The sequence below is a fragment of the Camarhynchus parvulus genome, chromosome 5 (genome assembly GCF_901933205.1).
Source record: "Camarhynchus parvulus chromosome 5, STF_HiC, whole genome shotgun sequence".
NCBI lineage: Eukaryota > Metazoa > Chordata > Aves > Passeriformes > Thraupidae > Camarhynchus > Camarhynchus parvulus.
The window spans coordinates 59,664,986-59,689,536 of NC_044575.1; the positions used below are offsets into that span (position 1 = coordinate 59,664,986).

The 24,551-nt window shown below is 48.2% G+C and overlaps 1 protein-coding gene across 4 annotated transcripts in view; it reads left to right on the forward strand.

Annotated features, from left to right (window-relative positions):
- TRIM9 (tripartite motif containing 9) overlaps positions 1–24,551 on the forward strand; it is a 73,790-nt gene that overhangs the window by 25,957 nt on the left and 23,282 nt on the right. For all 4 annotated transcript variants that reach the window (XM_030950434.1, XM_030950430.1, XM_030950432.1 and 1 more), the window contains exons 2-3: positions 14,833–14,928; positions 16,989–17,111. In XM_030950434.1, coding sequence (XP_030806294.1) covers positions 14,833–14,928; positions 16,989–17,111 — 219 coding nt within the window. The remainder of the gene's footprint in view (positions 1–14,832; positions 14,929–16,988; positions 17,112–24,551) is intronic.

The window sequence follows — 24,551 nt, forward strand, 5'->3', positions numbered from 1 at the left end:
GGGAGTGGTTTGGGTAGGGAGCGCGTTAGGTTGGAAAAAATGGTTTGGGTTGAGAAGTGGTTTGGGTTGAGAATACTTTAGGTTGGAAGTGGTTTCAGTTGGAAGAAGTGGTTTGGGTTGGAAGTGGTTTAGGTTGGAAGAAGTGGTTTAGGTTGGAACTGGTTTAGGTTGGGAGTGGTTTGGGTTGGAAGAAATGGTTTGGGTTGGGAGTGGTTTGGGTTGGAAGAGGGTTAGGTTGGAAATGGTTTAGGTTGGAAGAAGTGGTTTGGGTTGGAAGTGGTTTAGGTTGGGAATAGTTTAGGTTGGAAGTAGAGGTTTGGGTTGGAATTGGTTTGGGTTGGAAGAATGGTTTGGGTTGGAAGTGGTTTAGATGGGAAGTGGTTTAGGTTGGAAGAAGTGGTTTGGGTTGGAAGTGGTTTGGGTTGGGAATAGTTTTGGGTTGGGAGTGGTTTGGGAAGGGTTTAGGTTGGAATTGGTTTGGGAAGAAGTTTTTTGGGTAGAGTGGTTTCGTTTGGAAGTGGTTTATCAGGTGATTTGCTGGATTGGTTTGGGTTGGAAGTAGTTCGTTTGGTTTAGGTTGGAAGTGGTTTGGGTTTGGGAATAGTTTGAGTGGGAGATTTGTGGAAGTGGTTCGAATAGGTTTGGAAGTGGTTTGGGTTGGAAGAAGTGGTTTGGGTTGGAAGTGGTTTATTTCAGAAGTGATTTAGGCTGGAAGTGGTTTGGGTTGGGAATGGTTTCGTTTGGATGTGGTTTGGGTTGGAATTGGTTTAGTTTGGAAGTGGTTTGGGTGTCACAGACATATTTTATGAAAAACCTTTTGCTAGGATCTTTTCTTCTGAGAAGCTGAGAGGCCTCAGGAACGACATATAAACAATGGTTCTCTGCTGCTGTGGAATGCAACAGGCACATCTGTGATTGGTCTCATGTGGTTGTTTCTAATTAATGGCCAATCAGGTCCAGCTGTCTCAGACTCTGGTCAGTCACTATATTTTATTATCATTCCTTTCTATTCCTTTCTAGCCTTCTGATGAAATCCTTTCTTCTATTATTTTAGTATAGTTTTAATATATCATTTTCTTTTCATATAATATATATCATAAAATAATTAATCAGCCTTCTGAAACATGGAGTCAAGATTCTCATCTCTTCCCTCATCCTGGGACCCCTGTGAACACCACCGCAGTTTGGGTTGGGAATGGTTTGGGTTGGGAGTGGTTTAGTTTGGAAGTGATTTTTAGTTGGAATAGGTTTTGGTGGAAGTGGTTTGTGTTGGAAGAAGTGGTTTGGGTTAGAATTGGTTTAGGCTGGATGTGGTTTAGGCTGGACACAGTTTAGGTTGGGAATGATTTAGGTTGGAAATGGTTTAGGTTAAAATTGGTTTGATTTGGAAGTGGTTGAAAGCTCCTTGACCTTCTCTGGCAGTCATTCCCCCGGTGCTCATTTGTCCTGCATAAATAGGAGCATTTCACAGCAATCCCTGAGGAGCTCATTTCCTCCTGGATGAGCTCAAACCCTCAGGCCTGAAGCAGAAGGGAGGTCAGGTGGAGCAGTGGTTTTTTAGGGAGATGACAGCAGATTGCTGAGGAAGAGAGAGGAGTTTGCTGCCTCCAGGATATAATTAAGGATGGCCATGACACCATCAGTGCTTCACATCCTACTTTTCATGTTGTGGGAATCCTTGGGAAGAGCTGAGGTGCTGGGCCATGGCTCAGTGTTCCTGAGCATCCTGTGAAAGTCTGCTACCTCTGCTCATGGCAGGGACATCTCCCACTGTCCCAGGCTGCTCCAAGCCCTGTCCAGCCTGGCCTTGGGCACTGCCAGGGATCCAGGGGCAGCCACAGCTGCTCTGGGCACCCTGTGCCAGGGCCTGCCCACCCTCCCAGCCAGGAATTCCCAATTCCCAATCTCCCATCCATCCCTGCCCTCTGGCAGTGGCAGCCATTCCCTGTCTCCTGTCCCTCCATCCCTTATCCCCAGTCCCTCTCCAGCTCTCCTGGAGCCCCTTCAGGCCCTGCCAGGGGCTCTGAGCTCTCCCTGGAGCTTCTCCTCTCCAGGGGAACATTCCCAGTTCTCCCAGCCTGCCTCCAGCCCTTGGAGCAGCTCCATGGTTCCTCTGGACTCTCTCCAGCAGCTCCACCTCCTTCTGATCCACTTTCCTTTTGTTCAGCCTCCTCCACTGCCCCTTATTTTATTCCAAATCTCCTGCAGAGGCAGATCCCTCTCTGCTGTGCCCTGGGATGTCCCTGGAGATGACAGACTGGGATTTTTTGTGTGGCCACTGGTCCCTGTGAGGGTGACCCAGAGGGAGGTGTGATCTCTGCACCTCAGAGGGCAGCTCTGGGGGAACCAAGGGAACCCCTGGAGCTGACCCTGGAGCTCAGGACAGCACAGCCAAGTCTTTAATACCCATTCCCTCCTGTCTGCTGCCCCGTGGTGAGGGGAATCCAGGGCTCTGAAGCTTAGGAATGAAGGGAAAATGCCACAAGGAGCAGGGATCAGCTGGGGGGGATTAGCTGCTAAGCAGCCTGCTCAGGAAATGCAGCTTGGCTCCATTAAGGGCCTTTCTCTCTAATTAAGGCTCCGCAATGAATTTGTTGCTTCTTAAGAACAACAGGAATGCTCTTTCCTTGGCTGCCTGAGATGGGGGAGATCCTCCTTGAGGATCAGGAATATTGGGAAAATGGGAATTCCTGGCTGGGAGGGTGGGGAGAAGCTGGGATGGAATTCCCAGAGCAGCTGGGGCTGCCCCTGGATCCCTGAAGTGTCCAAGGCCAGGCCCCTGCAGGATCCCAGGACACAAGGACCAGCCCTTAGCAAAGTTCGGCTCAGCTCCCCAAAAAAGCCAGACTCCACATGGATTTGGAACTGTCCTGATTCTCCACCCTGATGTCTGTGCAGGGCTGCAGCACCTCCTCTCAGGGACACAACCTAAAACATGGAGAGTGAGCCTCATCACCAGCTCACTCAACAAGTGCAAATTTGGAGTTTCTACTTTCTGTCCTTACCTCGTTTCCCCTCTCTGTGCCTGTGGGAGAGCAGCAGCTCCTGGCTGAGTTTTTCTCAGCATCCCTGTAACAGATCCTGCAGTTCTCTCTGTGCTTTCAAAGGGACCACTGTCAGGTGCTGGCAGGGAAAAGCTAAGATCATTTTCTGTTGATCATTAATGAAGCAAACCAGGAATTAATTGGACAAAATCAAAGGGCTGTTGCGAGGTGCTTACATTTCTTCTCCCAAAAATCAAAGCAAAGGCTGGATCCTGTATCAAAGCAAGGACAGAGAATCTTTAATACATCCTCACAGCCAGGAGCAGCCCAGGACATCCCATCACTCTGGTATTTGTTCAGCCCAAATACCAGGGACAACCAAGAAAGTCAAATTAGTGATCCACACTGAGTGTCCCTGAGGGCAAAATTTGCCTTGCCCAGCTTCAGCCAACCTGGAAGTTGGACTTGATGATCTTGGAGGTGTTTTCCAGCCTTTTAATGATTCTAGGATTCATCAAGGGATCTTCCTAGAGCAGCCCTTTTTCCAGGGGGATGAGCTAAAATAAGGTTGATCCGGCTGATCCCACTGCAGTGGGGAAGGTCACTGCAGCTCTGATGGAATCTGGTAACTTCACCTGGTGTCTCCATGGGTTTGGAAGGCTGGTATCTCACCGGCCACTTGGGTTTGTGTCTTCTGCTGGGGAATTCACAGAATTCACAGAATCACTGGGTTGGAAGAGACCTTTGAGATCATGGAGTCCAACCCAGCCCCAGCTCCTCGACTCACCCTGGCACCCAGTGCCACATCCAGGCTTTGTTGGTGACACCCAGGGATGGTGACTCCACAGCCATTCCAGAACTTTGTCACCCTTTCTGTGAAAAACTTCTTCCTAATATCCTAATATCCAACCTATTATCTCAACCTATTCTATCAACCAAAATCTCAACGACAGCTTGAGACGGTGTCCTCTGGTTGTGTCAGTGCTGCCTGGAGAAGGAGCCCAACCCCACCTGAGAGTTTTGCATGCCTGGTTATTGTATTTGCAGGGTCCCCCGTGGCAGGGAGGAAGGAATGATAAATCTGACTTCATGTTCTCAGAGGACTCATTTATTATTTCATTATATGATATGATATGATATTATACTTAACTAAACGATACTAAAGAATACAGAAAGGATACAGACAGAAGGCTAAAAAGATAATAATGAAAACTTGTGACTCTTTCCAGAGCCCCGACACAGCTTGGCCCTGATTGGGCATTGAGCCAAAACAATTCACAGCAGAATCCAATTAAACAATCACCTGTGGGTAAACAATCTCCAAACACATTCCAAAGCAGCAAAACACAGGAGAAGCAATGAGATCATTATTGTTTTCCTTTTTCTCTGAGGCTTCTCAGCTTCCCAGGAGAAAAATCCTGGGTGAAGGGATTTTTCCAGAAAATGTGAATGTGACACCTGGTTTGCCCCTCAAAGAAACGGGATCAGAGAGCAGGGATGCTGGAATTTGGGGGTTCTTTCTCCCAAATCCTGCTAAGGAATCACTGCAGGCTGCAGGGCAGCAGCTGGCCTGGCCTGGGAGCCAGGGGATGGCAGGTCCAGGTGAGCACAAGGATTCACAGCAGGAACAAAACATTTTAAACACTTTTGCTGTTCCATTTCTGCAGCCTGTGACCTGTCCCTGAGCATCCCAGGCATTCCAGCCAGGCCCTCACCCACGTGGCTCCTGGCAGGAGGGCTGCAGCCCAGATTTGTTCTTTCACAGCTCTGACATAACTGTTTTGTGCCTCAGAATCCATGCCAAGAGGAGAATTGCTGGCTTTTACCCTCAATCTCCTGCTTCCAGCAGTGTCCCCAGTGCAGGGCTTGGCAACCAAATCATTTTTAAAATATTAAAAGCCTCCTTTTAGGGGTGACCCCCAAACTTTGGGCTGGTCAGGGTGTGGGGTGGGGGGCTCTGGGCAGCCAGCTGGCCTAGGCAAGCACAGATGGATGGCAGACACTGCCACTGCTCAGGATTGTCACTGTCACCAGGCTGAATAAAACCCTAAACCCAGCATGGCCTGGGAGCAGGCAGAGCACCGAGCCTGCCCTGGGCCAGGGGACCCCACATGGGAGGCACTGAAAAGCTTTCAGTAAGGTCATGCTTGAAAAGAATCTATCCTTGTTTTATGTGCAGGCTGGAGCTTTTGAATCAGTTGTGCCTGCTGAGGGAACACAGTGCCCCTGTGTGTGCCTGAACAAAGCCAGGCCGGGGCCATCTGTGCAGCCCAGGGACAGCACACGGGGCTGGGGCTCCAGCTCTGCCAGCACCACCCCACAGCGAGCTCAGGCCACCCTCGGGTGGGAGGAATTTTGGAAAGAATTTGATTTATTTTTAATAAATTTGTATAATTTATTTTCCTTTCTATGTAGGCAGGAAGGGAGAGTTGGGCTCACATCTTCACTGCATGGTTCAGAAGGTCCCGAGACCCCTGTGAAGGATTTATTGACCAATAAACCACTGCCAACAAGGATATTTATGTTTTTGACCCAATCCTTAAATATTTCATCTTAGGGACCCATGCTACAGTGTGAGCTTTCTTAGCCAATCATGTCATGGCACACAAACCCACAGTGCTGCATCCTAAACTCCTTGTTCACCTCTGGAACTACTTTTATTTCTATATCTTAAACTCTAAAACTCTGAACTTTCTTCTTCTCAGCTTTAAACTACAAATCCACATTCTCACTTCCAGCGCCTCAGTTTGGAGCCTTTCCCAAGGTCTTATGGAGCTGCTCTCCCAGGGGCTGTTCCACCTGAGGATTTACATTTCACCTCCCTCCTGCACACCCCAGATTCCCTGGGGGAGCTGCAGTGAAGGAGGAGAGCCAAGGCTCCTGTGGAAGGCAGCAGGGAAGTGGGATCCATGCCTAAAAATTCCTTTTTCTCCTAGAGTTTGCATCCAGGTTTGTGCTCACAAACCTGCTTCTGTCTGTGTGTCCTTCTGATGACAAGTGTAGGCTCTTCCTTGATTTGTTGCTTGATTTGCAGCTTTCTGGCCGGCTGGGATATTGTATTTGTGGGGTGGCCCGTGGCAGAGAGAAATGATGCATCTGACTCCATGTTCTCAGAAGGCTAATTGATTATTTTACGATACTATATTATATTAAAGAATGCTAAACTAAACTATGCTAAAGAATACAGAAAGGATACTTACACAATGCTAAAAAGGTAATAATGAAAACTCGTGACTCCAGAGTCTCAACACAGCTTGGCACTGATTGGTCATTAAGTCAAAACAATTCACATGAAACCAATGAAACAATCACCTGTGGGTAAACAATCTCCAGACACATTCCAAAGCAGCAAAACACAGGAGAAGCAAATCAGATAATTATTGTTTTGCTTTTTCTCCGAGGCTTCTCAGCTTCCCAGCTGATCTTGGGTGAACGGATTTTTCAGAAAATATGACTGCCACACTGGGATCACATCTTCTTGTGGAAAACCAGGGAAACCTGAGCTGGAGCCATGTGGAATGCTCAGCAGCAGTGCTGGAGCTTTGGGAGAGGGACAATTCAGCCCCTATTCCTGTCACCTGCTTTGGCTCAGTTACAGATATTTGCAGCTGAGATTGCAGAATCACAGCATCAAGGAGTGGTTTGGGTTGGAAGGGATGTTCAGGACCATCTCATTCCATCCCACTTCTGTGGCATTCACATTTTCTGGAAAAATCCCTTCACCCAGGATTTTCCTCCTGGGAAGCTGAGAAGCCTCGGAGAAAAGGAAAACAATTCTTATCTCATTTGCTTCTCCTGTGTTGTGCTCACATGTGGAATGTGTTTGGAGATTGTTTACCCACAGGTGATTGTTCCATTGGATTCTGCTGTGAGTTGTTTTCACTCTTTGGCCAATCAGGGCCAAGCTGTGTTGGGGCTCTGGAAAGAGTCACGAGTTTTCATTATTATCTTTTGAGCCTTCTGTAAGTATCCTTTCTGTATTCTTCAGTGTGGTTTCGTTTAGTATTCTTTAATATAATGTAGTAATATAAAATAATAAATGAGCCTTCTGAGAACATGGAGTCAGATTCATCATTCCTTCCTTCATTGGGGCACCCCACAAATACGATAAACTTCCACCTAGTCCAGCTTGCTGCAAACCCCATCCAGCCTTGAGCTGGAGAGGGACTGGGGACAAGGATGGAGGGACAGGACACAGGGAATGGCTCCCAGTGCCAGAGGAGGGGGATGGATGGGATTTTGGGAACTGGGAATTCCTGCCTGGAAGGGTGGTGTGTCATTATAGGACACAAAATAAAATTATGAGGACACGCAACTCTCTAAGGTAAAAAAGAAGGAAGTTTAATTTTTGACTCTTAATATTTATAGATTTCTAAAAGTGACAGTGGATTGGAGGGTGAAAGTGCCACCTCTCCAATGACAGTGGACAAACCAACAGTCTATCAAATTCCTCTTCTTCTATAAAAGAATGCAAAACAATCAGTTATTTACATAAAGTGTGTAAAAAAGTTTGTTATAAAAATGCAAGCATCAGAAGGCTTAAAAAAACTTTAAAAAACAGGGCAACAGTGGTGAAAGACTGAAATGGAATCCCAGAGCAGCCGTGGCTGCCCCTGGATCCTGGCAGTGTCCCAGGCCAGGCCCCTGCAGGATCCCAGGACATGGCACTGTCTGACCCCTCCATCTCAAGGGGCAGGATCAGCCCAGGCTGCAGCTCCTGGTTTCTTTCCAGAGGCAGCCTTGAATCCAGAAGTCAGGCACTGGAGCCAAAAGCCAATTAGCAGCAGTTTAGCTTCATCAACTTCCTGACTGAATGTGAGTTTTAATTAAACATCCCGTTTTAATTAGGCAGCCATCACGTACAGGGGGCTGGCCTCAAGACTCAAAGGCTGCGGGTCCTGTGCCTTAATTAAAAGCAAGACTCACATGAGTTCAGCTCCAGCATCTGTGACAGCTCCTGATCCTTTGGAGGGCAGGAGAACAGCTGGGAACAGCTCCTGCCCTGCCTTGGGGCTCTGTGGTGGTGTTCGATGAGGGAAGAGATGAGAATCTTGACTCCATGTTTCAGAAGGCTGATTTATTATTTTATTATATATATTGTATTAAAAGAAAATGATATATTAAAATTTACTAAAAGAATAAGAAAGGATTTAATCAGAAGGCTTGCAAGGAATAGAAAGGAATGATAATAAAATCTTGTGACTGACCAGACAGTCCAAGACAGCTGGACTGTGATTGGCCATGAATTAAAAACAACCACATGAGGCCAATCAAAGATGCGCCTGTTGCATTCCACAGCAGCAGATAATTATTGTTTACCTGTAATTTCTGAGGCCTCTCAGCTTCTCAAGAGAAAATATCCTAGTGAAAGGATTTTTCACAAAATATCATAGCAACAGTGTTCCTCTCCTCTCGTGCTTCCAGAGGGATGCTCCAGTGGAGGAGCTGGCTGGGAGGTGACTTGGCTGGAAGGGGAGAAGAGGCAGGAGCTGCTTGGGGTGTCAGAGCAGGTCCTGGGCTCTTGCTGTGATGCCAGGAGCTCTTTTGGGGTGAGTTTTGCTGAGTTTGTAGCAGCTGAACGTGAGCCCAGGTGGGCAGAGAGGCCAAGGGCACCTGGCTTGTACCAGGCACGGTGTGGCCACAGGAGCAGGGCAGTGCCTGTCCCCTGTGCTGGCACTGCTGGGGCACCTCCAGTGCTGGGGACAGCTCTGGGCCCCTCAAGGGAAGGGAACAGAGATGGGGAAGGGGCTGGAGCACCAGGAGAGGCTGAGGGAGCTGGGAAGGGGCTGGAGAATCCCTGAGGGAGCTGGGAAGGGGCTCAGCCTGGAGCAAAGGAGGCTCAGGGGCCCTTGTGGCTCTGCACAGCTCCTGCCAGGAGGGCACAGCCGGGGGGGTCGGGCTCTGCTCCAGGGAACAGGGACAGGAGCAGAGGGAACGGCCTCAGGCTGGGCCAGGGCAGGTTCAGGTTGGATATTTGGGAAAATTTCTTCATGCAAAGGGTGGTTAGGCACAGGAAAAAGCTTCCCAGGGCAGTGCTGGAGTCCCCATTCCTAGAGGGATTTAAAAGCCACGTGGATGTGGCACCTGAGGACAGCTCAGTGGTGGCCTTGGCAGTGCTGGGGAACATTTGGACTCCACGATCTCAGAGGGCTTTTCCAACTTTAACAATTCTGTGATTTCACGATCCTGCCTGGTGCCAGAGCCTGCAAACAAGCTGGGTTTGAAATGGGACCGAGTTCCTCAGCCGTGGTGGTGTCCAACACCAGTGAAGTGAGGCTGGTCCAGATGGAGCTGTCACGCCCATCCAGCACCCAAGGCCTCCAAAATCAACCAGCCCAGCTCCCTCCTCACCTCCAAGTCAGCGTGCATGAGCTCCAGCACTGGCAGCTGGGTTGTAGAGGAGGAAAACCAGAGCACTTCTGCCCAGGCAGAGTTCAAATGATGCTTTTCTCTGTTTCTTGGAGCCTGCTCAGCTCTCCTGAGCCCTCAGTTATTGTATTTGCAGGGAATGCCCTGACAAAGGCAGGAAGTATGAATCTGACTCCATGTTCTCAGAAGGCTAATTTATTACTTTATAATTACTATACTAAATAATATTATTATATATATTAAATATTATTATATTTATATTATATTAAAGAATATTATAGTAAAGAATATATTATATATTATTAATTTTCTATATTATATATAGAAAATATTATATTATATTATATTATATTATATTATATTATATTATATTATATTATATTATATTATATTATATTATATTATATTATATTATATTATATTATATTATATTATATTATATTATATTATATTATATTATATTATACTGAAAGGAAACTTAATGCTGAAAAGATAATAATGAAAGTTATTATTATTAATAATATTGTTACTATTATTACTACTACTACTACTAAACTTTCCAGAGCCCTGACACAGCTTGGCCCTGATTGGCCAAAGAGTCAAAACAACTCCCAGCAGAACCCAGTGAAACAATCACCTGTGGGTAAACAATCTCCAAACACATTCCACATGAGCACAACACAGGAGAAGCAAATGAGATATGAATTGTTTTCCTTTTCCCTGAGGCTTCTCAGCTTCCCAGGAGAACAATCCTGGGCAAAGGGATTTTTCCAGGGAATGTGAATGCCATGCCCAGCCTTCTGCACCGGCTGCTGCCATCCCTGTGCTGGGACAAGGGAGAATCAGAGAGTGACAGAAATCTCTTTGTCAGCCTGCCTGGGAAGGAGGAGGGTTATGGAGCTATTAGTGAGCACAAAGAGAGGACAGATTCTCTCCTAAGTGCTCTGGGGATGCAGAGATTTAAATGCTTAGCTCCCATTAATGCTGATGTGAATCACAGAGGTCTCTTCTTACTGCCTTGGACTGAGAGCATTGAGAAAAGAGGGCAGCTTTCCACAAAGAATTAATTCCCTTGATTTTAAGGCACCGGGAAATGGGATTTTTCTTCATTTCACACTCATTAATTCCCCTGCCTGTGCTGGTTGAGGGCTGGGCTCAGCTCCACTCCAGCCCCCTGGGTGACCCCATGGATGGTGTCCCCAGAGCAGGGTTCCTGCCCCCAAAAAGCCACAACGATTTTGTTGTCAGGTGGAGATGCAAAGTGCAGCACTCCAGGTTGCTGCAGTGTGCCAGAAATATTCACAGTTATTTGAATATATCACACAATATTCCCCTTGTGGAGGAATAAAGTGCCTGAAGGGGCTCCAGGAGAGCTGGAGAGGTGTTGAGTTTGTGAGGTCCCCAGGTTGAGGTGAGAGATGAGGAATCTGACTCCAAGTTCTCAGAAGGCTGATTTATTATTTTATGATATATTAATTTTATAATTATATTAATTTTATATCAAGTATTTTATATTATTTATATTGTGTTAAATATATTATATTATATTATATTATATTATATTATATTATATTATATTATATTATATTATATTATATTATATTATATTATATTATATTATATTATATTATATTATATTATATTATATTATATTATATTATATTATATTATATTATATTATGCTATACTAAAACTATACTAAAGAAAGAAAAGAATACAGACAGAAAGATTAACAAGAATGAATAATAAAAACGCGTGACTGACTCCTCAGAGTCCGACACAGCTGGGCTGTGATTGGTCATTAAATAAAAACAATTCGCATGAAACCAATCAAACAATGACCACAATGTCCAGACCACATTCCAAAGCAGCAAACACAGGAGAAGCAAATCAGATAATTATTGTTTTCATTCTTTTCTGAGGCTTCTCTGCTTCCCAGGAGAAGAAATCCTGGCAAAGGGATTTTTCAGAAAATATGACAGTGACAGAGAGGGACTTGGGACAAGGGGTGAAGTGACAGGGCCAGGGGGAATGGCTTCCTGAGGGAGACCCATCCGGAGATGGGAATGAAGCTCTGCTGGTGAAAAGCCAAACCTTGGAGCTCCTGTGTGCAGTGAACAGCCTGTGCCCACCCATGTTTAGGAACTGGCCTGAAAATCCTTAAAATTCTGGAAAAATTACACTTTCCAGACTAGCTAATGCTCTTCCCTCACTTGCACTGGAGGCATCAGGAGTGTCTGGAGCAGAGGGAAGGGCTGAGCTGAGACAGGGGTGCACTGAGCCCACGGGCAGGGATGCTCTGAGCTCATGGACCATCTTTTTGTGGGGGCTCCAAGCTTGCTGCACCGGGGGAGCTCTGTGCTGTGAGGCTGGGGGTGCCTGGGGTGAAGGAACCTCCATGGACAGCACACACAGGCACCACAGTGCTCTTATGAAATTTTAAGCCCACTTTTAAAAAGCTTTCCCATCAGGAAAGCCTCAAAGAATTATGTTGATCTAAAGATATCCTTTATGATAATCATGTTAATGGGGAAAAAAAGAAAAAGCCTTTTAAAGACATTAAAAGGGAAAAAAAAAACCAAACCAACATGCTGCAATTTTAATGAGGAGCTTGTAAACACAAGCAACCCCTGCTGATTATTTCCATTAATTGCCTGTGTTACCAGGGACCTGGGCTCTGCAGCAGCACAGCTCTCAGCAAAACACCTTGCTGGGCTTGGGGCATCTCCCCAGACCCAGGAGGGCTGAGGAAGGTGATGGAGGCTCTGCAAGAGGCAGGGCTGGGTTGTCCCTGCAGGGCCCTGACCTTGCCTGGGGGAGGGAGGAGGGATGGGGGAACCGCTGAGCTGAGTTAGCAATCCCATTTCTATTAGAGATGCATTCCCTGATTAGCTCCACATCCTAAGGATAAATTACAAAGGAAATGCGGGAAGCACTCGGGTGAGATTAAAGTCTCCCAGGGAAGCAGCAGCGAGGTCATTTTCTGGGCCATTATTTCTGGGCCATTAAAGGGTTGCCACGGCTCTCCTCAGTAGCAATGCTGGGTTTTACTCTTGATTTCAGCCCAGAAAGAGCAGAGCCCTTCTCTGTTGTATTTGTGGGGTGCCCCATAGCAGGAAGGAATGATGAATCTGACTCCATGTTCTCAGAAGGCTAATTTATTATTTTAAGATATTATATATATATATATATATATAAAAATATTTATATTATTATATATATTTAAAATATAATAAAATTATATAAATAGAAAAATATTTCTGTAGATGTATTATATCTTTATTTATTACATATATAAAAATTTATATTATGTTATATTATATTATGTTATATTATATTATATTATATTATATTATATTATATTATATTATATTATATTATATTATATTATATTATATTATATTATATTATATTATATTATATTATATTATATTATATTATATTATATTATATTATATTATATTATATTATACTATGCTAAAGAATACAGAAAGGATATTTACAGAAGGCTCAAAAAATAATAATGAAAACTTGTGACTCTTTCCAGAGTCTCGACACAGCTTGGCCCTGATTGGCCAATAAGTCAAAACAATTCATGTGAAACCAATGGAACAATCACCTGTGGGTAAACAATCTCCAACCTCATTCCACATGTGAGCACAACACAGGAGAAGCAAATGAGATAAGAATTTGTTTTCCTTTTTTTTCCTGAGGCTTCTCAGATTCCCAGGAGCAAAATCCTGGGCGAAGGGATTTTTCCAGAGAATGTGAATGTGACATTTCTCCCCTCTCCCATGTCACTTCCCATCTCCCACACTGGCATCCAGGGGGGCACAGCACCCCTGGGGAAGGTTCCAGCCCAGTGCCCACACCCTGATCCCTGGAAGGATGGGCACAGCAGATTTTTGGAGATTTGAGCACATCAACTACCATCCCAGCACCTTTCTGTGTCTGCCTCAAAGAAAGATCACCCCCCCAAAACCCACAGGGTGTCTGCAGCCAATTTGCAGCCCACGAAAGAGGCAGAATCTCTCCCAGAGGAAAATTGCTGAGGGTGATTTGGCCAGCTCTTGAGATAATCCACACGCTGCTGTGATGGCAGAAGGGGGAGGCTGGGAAGATTCCTGAGTGAGTGTTCAGAAAGAGCCACGGAAATGAAAAAGAAAAAGCATTCGATGAACATAATGATTGTTATTACCATGTTCTGCTGCTCAGGGCCCGGGCTGTGGGAGTGTTCCCACTCCAAAGGGACAAGGAGCAGTCAGTATTTTGCAGGAAAACCTTTACGTTCTCTTGGATAATGTTTTTTTCTGACCTAGAGATGGGGTAACTGAGAGGTGTTTTAAAACTTTTATTCCATTTTCAGTCTCATGAGAAGGGTGAGACAACACAGACATTATAATTCACACCATCACAATCAGAAGACCACTATTTCTTAATTACAATTCATTATAAGTGTTTCTTGGCCTGTCAGCTTTTGTCACACCATGCTGTAAATGCCTGAAAGCCAATCATCTAAAATTACCCTTCATAAGTCCTACTGCAATACATCTTTCATAATTCTATTTCTCCAAAATGCCTAATCTTATTTACAAAACCACCCATGAAAACTTATTTCTAGTTCCATTTCTCTCTCAACAATCTCCATCCTATTCCATAACATGTCTAAATCAGCATTTCCTATCTCACAGTTTACATACAGATACACACTATATAAACCTTCTGTCAGGCTTTAAGAATTTTCTATAAATCCATTTCCCCCAACCTTCACATCCAGGAGGCTTTGGGTGATTTTCAGTCTGACCTGTGTTCCCAAGCAGACATGGGTCAGACCCTACAGAATTTTTGGTGATTCCGTGGAGGACACAGACCCAGGGGAGGGAGCAAGTGGCTCACTTGAGAGCCAGGGTGGATGTGGCTTGTCCCTGAGCCCCCAGGGGAGCCTGGGGAGGAGGTGCACACTGAATATCTGCTTCCCAAAGCCAGGGTGTGATGGTTCACCTGCCTTTTCCTCTCCTTGCACTCAGGCACAGCTTGGTGGGATGCTGCAGGCAGTGCTGGGCTGCAGCCCATCCCCAGCCCAAATCCCACACAATCCTATCTCTTTGTTGGAAACAAAGATGGGCCCATTCCAGATCAAATTAAATTTTCATCTGGTCTCTTACATCTTGTGGGTGTCCAGTCCATCAGCTGCACTGCAGGAGCTCTGATCTGGGAGAATCCGCCCACATTTCCACAGCTTGCCTGTCAGCAGGGCAAGTCTGCAAGGATAACTGAAGTTGTGCATGTTGCTTTTGGTTTTCCCTTGTTTTTCCCTTGTTTCCATGTTTTTTCCTGATTGTTACAAGCTCTGTTTCTGCCTGTTAGTTCCGCTACTTAGAGTGTTTGAGAGGGAGCTCTGTGGAGTCAACTGTGTTTGTACTGGGGGATGGATGAGTCCTGGACATGGAAGTGACCTTGCTCTTTGTTTCCCCTGCAGAGCCAGCTCTCCCAGGCCCTCAATGGATTGTCAGACAGAGCCAAGGAGGCAAAGGAATTCCTGGTCCAGCTCCGCAACATGGTGCAGCAAATCCAGGTACTGAGTCTGCAGGCTGAGGAACTGCCCCTTCCCACCAGGATGAGCCACCCCTGTCCCTCTTCCCAAGCTTGGCTGGGTGGGTGCTCTCCCAAAGGAACCTCATTTTCCATATTGACCCGCTGAGCCCTCCCCAGAACTGCTGCTTGTGCAGGGAACAGCGGAGTCCCGAGCCCTTCCCATCTCTGCCATGGGTGGATCCAAAGCTGATCCTCACCTGCCACTGATGGCTCAGGTTCAGCTTTTCTGTTTTTCACATTCTGTGCTGCTTCAGTGTGAGGGTCTGGGCTCCATATCAGGGGATGGTTCTGATCATGTGCAGTTCTGAGCTCTGTGCACAGAGCAGGGAGACAAAACAATTCCTGCTCCAGCTGGGCACCAAGGACAAATGATCCAAATCTCAGCCCCAGGAGCACAAACACCGTGGGCTGGAGAGAGAAAAACAAGCAGGGTGGGACTGCCTGGGCTAAAGCTGGAATGGGACAATGAACTGCAAGGTGCAAATGGAGCAGAACTGATCCCAGGGACAGACCCCGTGCCCGGCCGTGCATTTTGGGGCCATTTTGGTTCATCTTGGGTGCAGCCCTGGCTGGGCTCTTGTGCTGCCCAAGGTGGATCCATGGAGGAGATGCTTTGAATCAATCCCTGCTTTATTCTGGAACTCCATCCAGCCTCTGCTCTAGCTCAGCCTGCACAAGGCATCAATGTGAGCAAGCCAGAAACTAAACAAGTTAAACCAGCACACATCTAAATCCAAAATTCTTTTACATATTACAAATCCCTATGGTAACATTGTACCCTGCCAAAGAATGAGCGCTGTGCCACCCAGGGAACGGTGGCATTTGTCACCGAGCCAAGGGACAGCACCAGCCTCACCCAGCACCTCGTTAATCCAGCCCTGTTTGCACATCAAGGGCTCTCCCAATTTATCATCTCAGATGTCCCAAGATGAGAAATCATTTCAGTCATGCCCTCAAATCTCTGTAACTTCAATCCCTGTCTGAGCAAGGCTGGAAGTGCTTTCCCAGGGAGGGAGGGAGGCTGATGCTCCCGTTGTGTCCTTGATGGGATCCCACCCAGCTCTCACAATTTTGGAAATTCCTACTTCATCTCCACGTGTTCTGTTATGAATTCCCACCTGCCCATGGTGGATCTATTGAGGAGATCCTTTGAATAAATCCCTGCTTTATTCTTTAACTCCATCCAGCCTCTGTCCTAGCTCAGCCTTCTCAAGGCATCCCCACCTCCACATTTTCCACCCTCCCAGGCCGTGCAGATCCCACATCCAACACTGTGGATTCATGGGGGGCAGTGGTGCAGCTGCAAAAGCCAGGTGTCTGCTAAGGAAGGCAGGAGCCTCCCCTGAAATGGAGAATGTGAATCCTCCCCACCCCTCCCAATTGCTATAAATTTTAAATTAAGGGGCTCTCAGGCAAAAATATGGGAGCAGGAATAACAGTTCTTTAATAGGGAAGAAAATAAAAAGATAAAATAAACAATTCAGTAAAGCAAACCAACACTGCCAGAGTCAGAACCCAACCTGACACCCTGTGGGTCAGGGTGCTGGCAGCAGTGCCATTGGAATTGTGGCTCAGCCCTCCTGCAGTGTCAGGGGTGGTTCTGCTGGAACAAGGGGGTCCTGTAGAGAAGGGTGGAGTCTTCTTCTGAAGATCCAGTGGAAGAAGAGACAGCTGCTGTTCCTCTGGGGAATCCAGTGGAGAAAGCCACTCAAAAACTCCTGGATTATATCCAGGTAGGAATGCTTGGCTCTTCCCTCTGGGCTCACATCTCCCAATGGGATGTTATAGTTCTTATCAGCCATGCGGTGACATTCAATAGTCTGTTATCAGCAATGTCCCCTCCCGAGGGAGGTGTGAATGTGGTCACTCAAAGAGAGAAATGAGGCAAACTGCCCACTTGACAAAAGATAATCTGCCATGCAGATGGCAATGGAAAACATCTTACATTGCAATCTGGAACACACCATTAAAAAGGAGAGCCCAGTTTTGCAGCTGGCCTGGGGACGTTCCCTGGGCTGTGACTCCCTCTGTGCCCCGCAGGAGAACAGCGTGGAGTTCGAGGCCTGCCTGGTGGCGCAGTGCGATGCCCTCATCGATGCCCTCAACAGGAGGAAAGCCCAGCTGCTCTCCCGGGTCAACAAGGAGCACGAGCACAAGCTGAAGGTGAGCCTGGGGTCCTGCAGGCTTGGCACAGGGTGGGGATGAGGACTGGGATGCTGTTTTTTGGGGACATCACTCCTTTCCCACGTGAATTCCATCTTGCTGCAGATGCCCAACCCGCTCACAGCATGTCCCTGACAAACTGCTGCTTCCTCCACCAGGTTCCACTGAGTTGTTGGGTTCATTTCTAGTCCTTAGGTCAGCAGAACCACAAGGAAAATTACTTTGTTCGTCTCACATGTTGCTTCCGAGCTTCTGGAATGATCCTGCAGGATCTGCTTGTAGCTTCTGCTGAAGTCCTGAGCCACTTGGTGTCATGAGTTGTCACCAGGAGCAGGACTGGCTGTGACTTCTCTGCTGTCATGGCCTCAGGGTGATGGTGGCACTGAGGTTTGTGGCGCTGGGGAGCAGAGGTGCAGTTCAGTGGGAGCTGTGGGAAGGGGCTCCTGGTTTGTGCCATTCCCACCACACCACGTCTTCCCAGCTGATGTGGGGCTGGGAAGGGAAGCCAAGGAGCAGATCTCACCTGGGAGCAGTGGAACAGGCGCAGCCATGCCCAGAATTGTTGGACAGGGGGTTGTCCCCTGGCCATCAGTGATGGAGTCCAGCTGAGGGGTGTCACACCCACATTTAGGATTCCTCTTCTGAGGTCATTTCAGTGTTCTGCCTTCTGTGTCTCTTGACCTTGCTCTGGGCCCCCCAGGAGGCTGCCAGAGGGATTCCTGGAGCTGCCTAAAACCAGGGTGAAGGCCACCAGTCCTGTCTGCATGCAGACCATGGGCAGCACGAGGACATTTCCATGGGGAGAGGGACAATGGCAGCTTTGTGGGACCATCAGTGCTCATTGCCAGCAACAAAGCACAGCCCCAAAGAGCCCCAGCACAGAGGGACCCCCAGTGCCTGGTGGGCTCCCTGTCCCTCATCCCCTTCAGGGCATGCTTAATTAAACTCTCACAAAGCCAGGCAGCACAAAGCAATTTCCCTGCTCAGCACAACCCACAGAGGCCTTTGGCTGAGGGAATGGATCTGCATCCCCCTGTTTGCTCCTGTCCCATCCGTGAATCTGCATCCCCCTGTTTGCTCCTATCCATGGATCTGCATCCCCTTGTTTGCTCCTGTCCCATCCGTGAATCTGCATCCCCCTGTTTGCTCCTATCCATGGATCTGCATCCCCCTGTTTGCTCCTGTCCATGGATCTGCATCCCACTCCTTGCTCCTGTCCCATGGCCTCCATCCCACCCCCATCCTCCCTCATTATCAGCTGGGCTTTGTCATTGGCCAGGCCTGGTCCTTAAAACAAGGAACAGCCCCTGGGTTTGTGACTGGACTCCTAAATTAGCCCTGGAGCTTCCCTCCCTGGAGCTCCTCAGCTCCACGTGCTGTGGGGAGGGCTCTCTGCTGCCCTGGCAGATGTGGCACCTGAGCCTCATCCAGGCAGAATCAGAATCCTGGGATGGTTTGGGTTGGAAGGGACCTTAAATCCCATCCAGTGCCACCCCTGCCATGGCAGGGACACCTCCCACCGTCCCAGGCTGCTCCAGGCTCTGTCCAGCCTGGCCTGGGACACTCTCAGGGATCCAGGGGCAGCCACAGCTTCTCTGGGAATTCCATTCCAGGGCCAGCCCGCCCTCCCAGCCAGGAACTCCTTCCTCGTGGCTCATCTTGCAGTGGGTGAAGCTGCAGTGATCTGCACTCACTCTGAGCTGACCCAGGGCCCATGTCCGTGTGCAGAGAAGCAGGAGGTCACCTCCTGGGCTGTGCTTTGGTGGGGCTGTGAGCAGGGAGAGCCCTGCAGGGCTCTGGGGTCTGTCCTGGCCAATGTTCCCATCAGCACCAGGACACTTTGGCCACTTGTGCTGGGACCTTTCCCACAGGAGGCCTCTCCTGGGTGTCCCCTTGTCACTGCCCTGTCCTGGAGCATCTCCCCCCTGGGAGATGAGTGCCCAGGGAGCCTTGGCAGTGCCAGGGAGCCCTTCCAGGTCCCAGCTGGGACGGAGCCGCCGTGTCCTGGCTCCTGTCCTGGAGTCTCCCCGGGCTGCTGCTCCTGCCCAGTGGGATTTTGGCCATCCTGGCACCGGGGGATGGAGGGAGGAGGAGAAGCCCAGGGCACAGAGCCCTGGCACAGGGCCACAGGCAGCTCTCAGGACACGTTCCCAGCCCCAGTTCCCATCCTTGTGGCGCCGGGATTTGGTGTGGCTGTGGCTTTGGGGCTGCCCTGACACACATTCCATTCCATAGAGGAGGAATCCAGCCTGGATTTGGGGTGGCTCTGGCTTTGGGGCTGCCCTGACACACATTCCATAGAGGAGGAATCCAGCCTGGATTTGGGGTGGCTCTGGCTTTGGGGCTGCTCTGACACACATTCCATAGAGGAGGAATCCAGCCTGGATTTGGGGTTGGTTTGGCTTTGGGGCTGCCCTGACACACATTCCATGTAGGAATCCAGCCTGGATTTGGGGTGGCTTTGGGGCTGCCCTGACACACTTTAAGGAGGAATCCTGCCCGGATTTGCGGTTGGTTTGCTGCTGCCCGACACACATTCCATGGGGGAATCCATCCTGGATTTGGGGTGGGTCTGGCTTTGGGGCTGCCCTGCCTTGCCCTGACACACATTCCATGGAGGCAGGCACAGATCCAGGCCTGACTCTGGGCCAGCACTAATTAATTCCTGCAGAGCAGGCAGAGGTCTGTGAGGACACCGGCTGGGAAGGGACATCCCCCTGTCCTTCTGCAGCCTTCAGCCATGGCTGGACTCCAGATTGAGAACCTGGGCTTTAAAAACTGACACCTGGAGGAGCACTGGGGCCAGGGCAGCTCCTCCTGCAGGACAGACCTCCTTGTGTGTCCTTCCCACTGCTGGGCCTGGCTTTCAGAGGAGCAGTGGGGTCTTTCCTGAGGGGTGATGTCCTCCAGCATGGGCAGGTTTGTGCAGAGGCTTCCCTGGAGTGTTGTCCCAGGAAGAAATCCCACCTCTGGGTGCTCCTCCTGAAGCTCTCAGCAGCATTGTGGACCATTCCAGTCTTTTTGCAGCCTTCAGGCCATGGGATGCTTTCGCTCCAGGTTTGCTCCATTATTTCTCCAGGCTGCTGTTTGCTGTATTTCCCAGGAGAGCAGATGGCAGAAAACACTCCCCAGGGCTCTCTGTCCGTGGCACTGCCTCTCCAGGGGTGAAATGCTGCTCCTTCTCCAGGGTTTCAGTCAGGATTTCCCAGTGGAACTGAGTGTGCCCCGTTGGATCAGGTCCCTGGTGCTGCCAACGCTGCAGCTCTGCTTTCCCAGCTCCTCTCCCAGGGCACCATGGAAACACCCACCTGGAAAAAGCTCTGGCTGTGGGGTTCTGCACACTCAGAACCTTGCCAGCGTCTGTCCTGGGGCTTTTTCCAGCTGGGATTTTTCCATCTGGGTGTGCAGGTGACCCAGGGTGAGGAGGGTCCATGTGCCATTCCATCTGTGTCCTCCATGTGACATTCCCAGCAGGACTCACCCCAGGCACTGGGGAAGGCTGAGTGCCTTGAAATGTGTTATCCACCCAAGCACTTGAAAAAGGAGGAGGACACTTCAGTGGAGATGTTATTGCCTTCTAGGAGCTGTATTAAAATTAAAATGTAAATTATAGTTAATGCCATCTCGGGGAAGAAAAGCTCTTGAAGGAACTGTCCTATTTTAAGGTGAATTGCTGTGAGTGCACAAAAACCCCTTTTTATAGGCTGGAATTAGCAGCCAGGTTCTGGCTGTTGCTTTATTTAGCACTTAAAGGTTGGGGGGGGGAAATGGTATTTGGTAAAAAATGACCACAAAAAAAAAAAAAATGTATGGAACTTCCCAAATCCTCTCAAAATCTGAGCCAGGCTGGGATCAGTCTCTTCTCTGAGCCAACAGAGGGAAACAGCCTCAAGGTGCTTCAGGGGGGATTTAAATTGGATGTGAGGGAACATTTCTTCATGGAGATGGATTTCCAGGCCAGCAGTGGGATCAGCATCCTGGATGTGTTCAAAACCCCTGTGGATGTGCCAGGTTTTCCTGGGAGTCCCTCCTGGCCCCCAAGGCTGCCCCTCAGCCCAGCACAGGCTCTTGCACGAGCCCAAGGCTTGAGGAACCCCCAGATTTCCCTTCCAGCTCTCTCCACCAACAAACTCTGCATTCCTGGGGTCCCAGGGAGTACCAATCCCTCCTGCATGAGGAGAATCCCAGGATTCTGTGGCTTAGGAATCACAGGATTCAAGTGGTTTAATGCCACATGGAAAATATTTTGGCTTTGGTGACCCCACTGGGTTTAGACCAGGCCTTCAAATGTGTGAGAGATTTTTATGTCTTGTTTCTAAGACCCTTAATTTTACTGATCAAAGTGACTGATGGAATCCTTCTGCCCTGTGTGCATCCCATTTCTCCTTTAGAGCCCCACTGGATCCCAACCAAAGATCCTTTTTTTTTTTTTTTTGCCTCAAAAGCAGTTTGGTGCTGGTGAAGGCAACTTGGATTTCTACTTCTGGCTGTTTTGCTGGAGAGATGGTGAAATTAAAGTGCTGTTTTATGCCCTGGTTCTCCAGATGGGTGATGCTGGATCCCTGAGGGGATCAGAGTTAGAGAAGGGCTGGGACAGAGCTGCAGCTTTGGATTCACCTGGAAATGGCTGCTCTGGGAGTTTGGAGTGTCTCTGCTGCTGGAGCCTCTTTCTTTCTGGTCTTTGACCACCTTAAGAGAATAAGAAAAAAGCTTTTATTATGTCTTCACCCAGCACATGCTGTTTCCTGGAGCTGGAGCCTGGCTGGAGGCAGCAGATGGCAATTCTGCTGGAAATCCTTGGAAAGCACCAGCTCCAGCCGGGAGAGGTTCACAAATTCATTATCCTGGGCAAAGCAGACAGAGATTTAAGCTGCAAAGAAGATAAGAAGATTGGTTTAGCAATCCCATCTTTGCTGCCTTCCCAGTGGCACGTGCATTTCCCCACAGAGGGGTCGAGGTGGCTTTTCCAGGCATTCCACGTGGGATCCCCTTCCCAGCAGGCAGGGAATGCAAATCCTGCCTTCCATGGTTGGTGCAGCCAGGATGAGCTCTGACAGCAGGGTTGCACCCCACAGATTGGTTTTATCTCATGGTCTGCAGCTGGGAGACCCAAAATCCGCACAGGCAAAAACCCTTCCAGGAGCAGACGAGTCCTGAGCCCTCTCTCTGAGCAGGAGGGGTCACACAAAGCCAAAAAGCTGCTTTGCACCTTCTGGATCCTGCCCTGAGGGACTCAGAAGGGAAATCCAGGGGCTTGCCCTCTTTCAGGAAGGTCAGGGTGGGAGTGGGATCTCCAGGAGCTGCTGTCGGCTCTGCTTTACCCTTACAGGGCCTGAAGGGGCTCCAGGAGAGCTGGAGAGGGACTGGGGACAGGGATGGAGGGACAGGACCCAGGGAATGGCTCCCACTGCCAGAGGGCAGGGATGGATGGGAGATTAGGGAAAAAATCCTGGCTGTGAGGGTGTGAGGTCCTGGAATGGAATTGCCAGAGCAGCTGTGGCTGCCCCTGGATCCCTGGCAGTGCCCAAGGCCAGGCTGGACATTGGGACACCCTGGGACAGTGGGAGGTGTCCCTGCCATGGCAGGGGTGGCACTGGATGGGATTTAAAGATCCCTTCCAACCCAAAGCACCCTGGAATTGTGTGATTCACCCCAGCAGAGCTGTTCCAGTCACAAACTGGAATTGAATGAACTCCCCACTCAAACAAGAGCAGTGTTTGAGGCCAGACCCAGCCTGTGCAGGGCCAGCTCCAGCTCAGAGCCACCCAGCATCTCCAGAGCCTCTGGGCAGTGTCCAGGGCCAGAGGAGCAATAAGGGAGCTCCCTCTGCTGCCCTGTCCACCCTGCACCCCCTCCCTGCCACAGCCTGGCGTTGCTGGAAGCAGCAAGGAGTGGCTGCTCCCTAAACACCTGGGGCTGTTCTGGGGAGGGTTTAGTGGCGTTTCACACAAGCTGTGTGTTGTCCCAGAGCTCCCAGGGAGCAGGATGAAAGGGAACAGCCTCAGCATGCACCAGGGGAAGGTTTGGATTGGGTATCAGGGAAAATTTATTCGTGGAAAGGTTTGTCCAGCCCTGGCATAGGTGCTCAGGATCTCCATGCCTTTAGTGGAGGGATTTTAAATCCGTGTGGACCTGGGGACATGGGTCAGTGTGGATTCTTTTGAGGTTTTTTTGGTTTTTTTGTTTTGTTTTTTTTTGGTTGGTTGGTTTTTGTTTGTTTGTTTTGTTTTTTGTTGTTTTTGTTTTGGTTTTTGTTGAGGTTGGGATTAAAAGTGTGAGATGCTATTTCTTGTTTGGACTCAGATGTTTATTAGTTCTTACCTATGTTACAGTCTCACAAACTGTGAGTTTTACAGCACTTCAACACATTAAAAATGGAGTCATAACTCTCTACAAGGCTTTTTAAGGATAAACTGTTTAATTAAGCAATGATACTTAAATTATTTTTACATTTAACTTTAAGACTAACTTCTCATGTCCTGCAATGTGGACTTTTTTATCCAATTACACAATATTACCTAAACTTATGAAGAAGAAAGATTAGCTTCTGCTTTAAAAATTCCACCTTGCTTTATATATATATATATAACTCTATCTATATATTACTACATTTTATATATATATATATGTAAATATATATATTGTAAATATATATATTGTAAATATACATATTGTAAATATACATATTGTAAATATATATATAATATATATATCTATAACTACATTTTAAAACTTTAAGGCTCCAAGTTTTTTACTCAGTGACACTACACACTTCTATTCAAACTCCACACCCATCATCTCAGTTCTGTCATTTAATTTTGGAAGCTTTTAAGCTTTTTCCACAGCCTCAGGCCAGTGCAGTGTTCTCTTGGGGGTCAGTGCCTGTCAGCACAGAAATCTGAAATTCTCAGCAATTCCCAGGGTTCCAGCAGGGCAGTGCTGGGGGGACATTTGGCCTGGGTGGTCTTTGAGGGCTTTTCCAACCTGAAGGAATCTTTCCTTCTAAGCTGCAAGGCTGGTAATTCTTTTTTTCCTGCTAGGTGATTAAGTAGAAGTGATTAAATTTTAATTAACCAGCACCTGATGGCCCTGCAGGACTCACCCCCCCCAGAAGCCCAGGTTCCCTCACTGCAATTCCTTTCCCCTGCCCATCCCTCAGACAGCAGTGCGGAGATCCCAGCAGGCACTGAGCTCCCAGGAGTGTTTGTCTGTAGCACTCATATTTTTTGGAAAAATCCTTTTGGCCAGGATTTTTCTCCTGGGAAGCTGAGAAGCCTCAGAGAAAAAGGAAAACCATATTATTTCCTTTGCTTCTCTTGTGCTTTGTTGTTTTGGAATGTGGTTGGAGATTGTTTATCCAACAGGTGATTGTTTTATTGGTTTTATGTGAATTGTTTTGACTTAATGGCCAATCAAGGTCAAGCTGTGTGGAGGCTCTAG